The sequence below is a fragment of the Gavia stellata genome, unplaced genomic scaffold (genome assembly GCF_030936135.1).
Source record: "Gavia stellata isolate bGavSte3 unplaced genomic scaffold, bGavSte3.hap2 HAP2_SCAFFOLD_42, whole genome shotgun sequence".
NCBI classification, from domain to species: Eukaryota; Metazoa; Chordata; class Aves; order Gaviiformes; family Gaviidae; genus Gavia; species Gavia stellata.
Window position 1 is genome coordinate 1,915,973 of NW_026776913.1, and position 7,659 is coordinate 1,923,631.

General features: G+C 55.2%; 1 protein-coding gene across 1 annotated transcript; it reads left to right on the forward strand.

Moving 5' to 3' along the window:
* Window positions 1–3,475: 3,475 nt before the first annotated feature.
* Window positions 3,476–4,411, forward strand: LOC132321486 (olfactory receptor 14A16-like). Its single transcript, XM_059834977.1, has one exon. The coding sequence runs from the start codon at window positions 3,476–3,478 to the stop codon at window positions 4,409–4,411; it is 936 nt and encodes a 311-aa protein (XP_059690960.1).
* The last annotated feature ends 3,248 nt before the right edge of the window (window positions 4,412–7,659 follow it).

Here is a 7,659-nt window from a genome sequence, read left to right on the forward strand (position 1 = left end):
GGTAGCACGACAGACTCTTGCAGGACCCTTTTAGCTAGATGCCTCCAGGCAGAGTACCACACATTGACCTCATCCCTCTGAGCTCCACCATCCGACTGTTGTTTTAGCCATCTACTGACTCACCCACGCAGGCCATCATATCCTAACTTGGGCACAACAATAATGTGGGAGATGATGCTGAAAACTTCACTGACTTCCAGGTTAAAAGACAACCACTGCTCTCCCCACGCCCAGCAATCCTGTCCTTTCATCACAGAAAGCAAAGAGGATGGCGAGACACACACTACCCTGAGTAAAACCAGACACCACCTTTTTCAGCCACCCAGAAATGGGATCTGAGTGAATGGACACACTCTGGAGCACAGCCTTGAGTTTCACTGCTCATCTGTTGTGCATTTTTGAAAGGTGCGTGCCATGTTTGGGTGCTGCCAGTCATCAGGGAGTCCCCCTAGTTTCCATCACCCTCTAAAGATGATGGAGAGTGTCATCACTGTGAGATTGGCTTGCCCTCTCAGCTCCCTGGGATGCCGCCCCGCTTGTCCCATAGACTGGTAAGGGTTGCATTTGCTCAGGTGACCCCTGACTTGATCCCCATCCACCACTGGCTGATCTCCTTCAGGGTCCTGCCCTGAGTCACAGAGGCCTGCGAGACCTTGCTGGGGAACACTGAGGCAAAGAGGATAAGAGAGAATCTCAGCTCTGTCTACACCTGCTCTTATGAAACTCAGCAGTGACCACAGAGTACCTTGGTTTTCTTCTTCAACTGTTCCTGAAGTAGTAAACACTCATTATGGTGCCCTTTCTAGTTTCCTTTGAGTTGCAGTCTGGGTTATTGCAGAGCTTGGAGGATGCTGTCCTTGAAGACCAGCTGGACTGAGCTCTGCCATCAGGTCACAGCTCTGTCTCCCACAGTAACGGCTCCAGTTTGTCCTGTCCGTGGCCCTGGCTGAGGTCATTGCTGCACATCTGGGCTGAAGCACCACAGCTGTGGCATCAGGCAGGGTCATACTTGCCATAGGGGAACCTGTTATCAAGTGTCCAAGAGCCTGAGTGTGCAAAGGCTTTACTTCAGAGGAGAGACATGGCTTGGACAAAAGAATTCTGGATGTCTTTTTATCCCTAGGACTACAAACCCAGAATGAAATGTCTGAATTCAGTCAACTGAAGACGTGTCCCCAGCTTGCAGAAATTAGATCCCTGCCTGTCACCTTCCTGGTATCCTGTCTAATGATGAAACAAACAAAACGTGATTCTCATGCCTGACTCTTTTCCTGATAGGAGAAATGTCAGTGCTGGGAAGAAGTGTCTCTCCCCAGCTGCGGGAGGGAACCTCAGTGATTGCTCCAGCCTGTTTCACAGCAGGTTCCCCTGGAGCCCCAGGGACCCCTGGGGGGAGCCCCGAGGGGCAGAGAAAGTGCCGCCTTGGGCTGCTCCTCTGCTGCTGAGCTGTGCCGGGCTCCTGGGATGGAGGGAGCTCAGGGCAAGCGGGCAGCACTGAGGAGAGACAGCTCTGCCCAGGAGCAGCTCCTCTGCAGAGCGCAGCAGGGCTGAGGGCACTGCCTGCAGGCACCGAGGGGAGAGGATCAAGGCAGAGAGAGGTTAAAGGCAGTCTGGGGTGGGAGGACAGAGGTGAGCTCACTGGAGGAGAAATCTTCACAGCCCTTGACACGGTAAGTCTCTGGGTGTGGGGCGATTTAGGTACAGTTCACGGACAGATCTCCTAATGATGGTACATCCCACAAACTCTGAGACCTTTCAGGAATATCTTCCTCAGGTTCTCCAGTGTAGAGGAGGAGGAGGTGCTCCAGAGCAGGGCTTCCCTGCTGCACCATCAGAGGGACAGGGCATGAGGGCTGCCTTCTGCCAGGGACGGCTGCAGGGTGTGAAGGTGGGTGTGCAGCCAGGGGTGCCCAGGGCTGTCCTTCCGAGCAGGGTCCCTGCACCCCCGGGGCTGGGTGCTGGGGCAGGGACTCTGCCGCCTGCCAGGGTCAGCACTCAGCCTGCCCGGGGAGCTCCCCACGGCGCTGTGGGGAGAAGCTGGGGGTGGAAGGAGAGACCAGTGCAAGGGCAGGGTGCTTCTGCTGTTGAGAGGGTGCTGTGTGGGTCAGGGCTGCTCACAGCTCCACATCACTGCAGGATCTTCCCAGGAGACTTTTCAGGAAGCACAGCAAGGCAGGGGCTGCCTGAAAGGAAAGGATCCTGGTCTTTCACTCTTCTCCTCTGGGTTGTCTGGGTGGGCAATGGCACATAGAAATTAATCTCTCATTTCCGGAGGAGGCACTGAAATTCCAAGTCTGTTCCTCTTAGAGGTGAATAAAGCGGGGAGTATTGGAAATCACCATGCCGTGGTCACAGACAGCATCAGTGTCACTTTTCCAGCCTCGCCAGGGCTGGTCTGATGTTCCCCTCAGAGCCTGCGCACCCAGAGATGCCCCTGGGCAGTGTCCTGCTGCAGGGAGGGCTCTGCAGGGCAGAGCTGAGCAGGCAGCGGGTGGGATGGGCTCTGTGAGCACTGCCAGGGAGGAGACACAGGGGACAGAGAACCAGCTCCTGGCAGGGACAGCTGCAGGCAGCAGAGACAGGGACGGGGAGTGGGAGGACACTGCAAACAAGCACAGGGGGAGGGTGCGCTCAGGCAGCTCTCTTTCTGTGTTTCCCTGCAGATGTCTGCTGGGCACTGTCTGCGGGGCAATGAGCTGACTCTCTCTGTAGAACCTCCCATCGGAGGGACCCCCGAGTCTCTGCTTTGCCTGTCCTGCAGGGCTTGCAAGCTGCCCCCCAGAAAGGCGCAGCTCTGCTGTGGGATCCTCGGGAGTGCGGAGCCTTTCCTTGGGGGTCGGCACTCTCCTCGCAGAGTCAGTTGCTTCTCTCTGGGAGGGGTCGTGTCCTGCCCTCTCCATCACACCTCCACCTCTGGGCTGGGCTAGAGAAGAGTTTGCCGAGCTGTCCTTTGAAACAGGACTCCTCTGGTCTCATCAGAGTCCAGGTTTAGGGTTTTTTTAAAAGAGTAATTTGTGTGTGAAGGCATCTTCAAGGCAGCAAAATGAAAACACAGGGAAGATGGGAAAAGGACTGATAAACACTGCAGCTGTGTGAGAAAACACAGACAAAATTATTAAAAAGACATGCTAAGACTCTCTGCCGCAGCCCATGTTCTTCTGAGTCATGAGTGCAGATATTGAATTTTTCCATGAAAGCTGGATTACATCTGACATGCCCTGTGAACATCGGAGGTGTCACAAGTCAGCTCCCATGTACCCACTGCAGCAGAGCAAAGCTGACTCCTCAGCAGTAGAAGGGCAGAGCTCCTGCTCCTCACAGCACACTCAGCCAGCACAAACTAGAGAAAGGAAATGCATTCCAACTGGGGGGGATTGCTATGAAAAATGGAGTGGGTTTTCTCAGAGAAATCTGTCCTAACTTTTTTCCTGTCTTATCCTTCTTTGGACAGAGCTCCCAGACCAAGAAACAGCAAATGTCCAACAACAGCTCCATCACCGTGTTCCTCCTCCTGGCATTCGCAGACACACGGGAGCTGCAGCTCTTGCACTTCTGCCTCTTCCTGGGCATCTACCTGGCTGCCCTCCTGGGCAATGGCCTCATCATCACCGCCATAGCCTGCGACCACCACCTCCACAGCCCCATGTACTTCTTCCTCCTCAACCTCTCCCTCCTCGACCTGGGCTCCATCTCTACCACTCTCCCCAAAGCCATGGCCAATTCCCTCTGGGACACCAGGGCCATCTCCTACTCGGGATGTGCTGCCCAAGTATTCCTGCTTGTCTTTTTCATGTCAGCAGAATTGTATCTTCTCACTGTCATGTCCTATGACCGCTACATTGCCATCTGCAAACCCCTGCACTACGGGACCCTCCTGGGCAGCACAGCTTGTGTCCACATGGCAGCAGCTGCCTGGGGCAGTGGGTTGCTCAATGCTGTGCTGCACACGGCCAATACATTTTCACTACCACTCTGCCAAGGCAATGCTGTGGACCAGTTCTTCTGTGAAATCCCACAGATCCTCAAGCTCTCCTGCTCAGACGCCTACCTCAGGGAAGTTGGGCTTCTTGTGGTTAGTGTTTCTTTTGCTTTTGGGTGCTTTGTTTTCATTGTTCTGTCCTATGTGCAGATCTTGAGGGCCGTGCTGAGGATCCCCTCTGAGCAGGGACGGCACAAAGCCTTTTCCACCTGCCTCCCTCACCTAGCTGTGGTCTCCCTGTTCCTCAGCACTGGCATATTTGCCTACCTGAAGCCCCCCTCCATCTCCTCCCCATCCCTGGACCTTGTGATGGCGGTTCTGTACTCGGTGATGCCTCCAGCAGTGAACCCCCTCATCTACAGCATGAGGAACGTGGAGCTGAAGGAGGCCCTAAGGAAACTGATGCAATGGACATTTCTCCATCAACAATAACCTGCCTCCCCTTCTCTGCGGAGTGCCCAGGGATTCTCTTAGCCCAGGATTGTGCTTTTTTCCCCTATGATAATCCTACCTGGCAGTAATTGCTGGGGTTCATACCACTGCTCTTGAGGCTTGGTCCTGTTGTGTCTGACCCTTTCACAAATATGTTGAACGCTGTGTCACGTCTGGCCTCTCTAATAGCATCTCTGAAATAAAAGGCAATCTCCTGAGTGCAGTGCCTGACGGCTGAGCTTTCCTTGTAAAGCTCCGGCCAACAACACTCCAAAGGAATTGGACTTTTCAAAGTTTTCTCCTTCTGTTCTCACTGTGTTTGGGGACATAATCTCGAATCACACCTAGGACACTAAGGACTTGTCTGAAAACCACCTTCCTGGTGTCCAGAGGCACTGGAGGTGGTGCGTGAACTCCCAGTCCCCTTCCTCCGGCTGCCAGAGGTATGACAGGGCTGATAGCAGCTGTCAGTGCCTCTGGAAAGGAATGTGGAGGGCTCAGGAGAGGACAGGCACTCTCCATGTGCCCGGAGGTGGGCTGTGAATGGAGACTCAGAAGGTGAAACCCCCTCAGAGGTGCTGGGGAGCAGGGCTGGCAGGGAGCAGAGCGGGGCACTTTTCCATGTCTGCCCATACACCCCAGCCCTGGGGAGGGGCCTTTCTTGCGTGGCCAGCTCCGTCCTCATGCTGGGCTCAGGGTACTGGGGCATGGCCAGCTCTGCCCAGCCTCTCACCTGGGCCAGACCCCCGGATCCCACAGCAGGGCTGTCTGCTGATGGCCCCATGGGACACGACGGAGGTTGTGCAGGGGCAGGCAGTGGTGGGGGGCTGCACATAGGGGGCTGCTGGGGGAGCAGGCACAGAGGGCTGCTGTGTGGACTGTGTCGGGGGATTGTTTCCCTGTCCTTTGATGCCCTCTGGTCCATGCAGCACCCGCACTGTGGGGCCACGTGGGGCCATGTGGGGCCAACCCGGCTGTGAAGGTCTCGTCTTCTTGTCCCACAGTCCCCAGCTCGGTGTCAGCCGACGGGCACTGCCACAGAGCCTCTGTGCTGGGTGTAGGGTGTCTCCTCGTGCCCTGCTCTGAGCCCATGCAGGCACCCGCAGTGCATGTCTTTGCTTGTAGCTGGCCACCATGGCCCGCCTGCATGCTCCCAGGACATCCTGACCAGGCTGTCCTTGGAGATGGGTTGTGATGGTTGCTGAGGCGAGCAGCTCTGATGCAGGCATGAGCTGCAGAGCAGCACTCTAGCACCCTGTACAGGGGCTTTCCTGAACCAGGGACACCTCAGGGGAGTGGAGAGACCCATCAGGAGCCAGCAGCTAACGTGACAGCGGCTCACGAGTCCTGGGTAGCGCCAGGAGCAATGGTGGCCAAGCCCCCACATGTATAAAAGAAAACCCTAGGGAGTGCCATGAGCAGGGCGGACAAATGGGGTGTGGTGCATCAGAAAGGGCATGGCGCGGCAGTTTGCAGGGCAGTTCACGTGGAAGGGCGTGCAGGAAGGGCGCTGTAACTCAGCCGGCTTGACCAGGGAGCCATGGTAACTCCCTGGCAGAACACCATGGCCTCTCTAAACTCTGCATCCACTGTGACTGATGAGTCTTTGCAGACAGAGCTCCACTGGGAACATGCTGGAAACACACCCTACCTTTCCTGGAACAAGCCTGTCAGGCAGACCGGACACATCATATGGAGGATTCCCTATCCTCTCTCCACCTAGCTGAACGCAGTCACTCAAGGGATAGGGGGAAACGGCGACAGGTTCCTGCCTGGCACAACAGACGCATCTCCTCCATCACTACCCCACCTTCCCAGGTGTCCTTGCACAACAGGTACGAGAATCTGCAAGTGGAACCCAATAATGACGAGGACGATGGTTCATCTAGGTTGGAGGTGTCCCCAAGGTTAAGTCAGACTACTCCCTGCGTCAGAACCACTTCCATAAAGAGAAAGAAGGTTATCAGAAGTAGTCAACATGGATTCACCAAGAAAAGTAATGTCTGACCAATCTGATAGCCTCCTACGATGACATGTCTGGATGGATAGATGCGGGGAGGGCAGTGGATGTTGTCTGCCTTGGCTTCAGCAAGGCTTTCGACACCGTCTCCCACATCATCCTCAGAGGCAAGCTTAGGAAGTGTGATGGAATGGACAGTGGGGTGGATTGGAAACTGGCCGATAGATCTCCGAGGGTTGTGATTAGTGGCCCAGAGGCTAGTTGGAGGTCTGTAACAAGTGGTGTTCCCCAGGGGTCAGGATTGGGTCCAGTCCTGTTCAATACAGTCAGCAATGACCTGGATGAAGGGATAGAGTGTGCCCTCAGCAAGTTTGCTGAAGGCACAAAACTGGGAGGAGTGGCGGACACAGTGGAAGGCTGCGCTGCCATTCAGCGTGACCTGGACAGGCTGGAGAGTTGGGCAGAGAGGAACCTGATGAAATTCAGCAAAGGCAAGTGTAGGGCACTGCACCGGGGGCAGAATAACCCCCTGCATCAGCACAGGTTAGGGGCTGAGCTGCTGGAGAGCAGCTCTGTGGAAAGGGACCTGGGAGTCCTGGGGGACAACAGGATGACTACGAGCCACCAATGTGCCCTTGTAGCCAAGAAGGCCAATGGTATCCTGGGCTGCATCCAGAAGAGTGTGGCTAGCAGGGCGAGGGAGGTTATCCTTCCCCTCTACTCTGCCCTGCTGAGGTGCATCTGGAGTGCTGTGTCCTGTTCTGGGCTCCCCGGTTCAAGAAGGACAGGGAGCTGCTGGAGAGGGTCCAGCAAAGGGCTACGAAGATGATTAGGGGAGTGGAACATCTTTCTTAGGAGGAAAGGCTGAGGGACTTGGGTTATTATAGTTTGGAGAAGAGAAGACTGAGGGGGATCTTATCAATGCTTAGAAATAGTTAAGGGGTGGGTGCCAGGAGGATGGGGCCAGTCTTTTTTCAGTGGTGCCCAGTGACAGGACAAGAGGTAATGGGCACAAACATGGTCATAAGAAGTTCCATCGTACATGAGGAGGAACTTCTTTCCTTTGAGGGTGTCAGAGTACTGGAACAATCTGCCCAGAGAGGTTGTGGAGTCTCCTTCTCTGGAGATATTCAAAACTCGTGTGGAAGCATTCCTGTGCAACCTGCTGTAGGTGAACCTGATCTGGTGGGGGATTGGACTAGAAGATCTCCAGAGGTCCCTTGCAACCCCTCTCATTCTGTGATTCTGTGATTTTCTTGGTGGCTCCTTATCCCCTTCTGCAAGAGGG

Excerpts from the sequence above, each read along its gene's own strand:
- LOC132321486 (XM_059834977.1), top strand. The coding sequence starts at position 3,476 with ATGTCCAACAACAGCTCCATCACCGTGTTCCTCCTCCTGGCATTCGCA.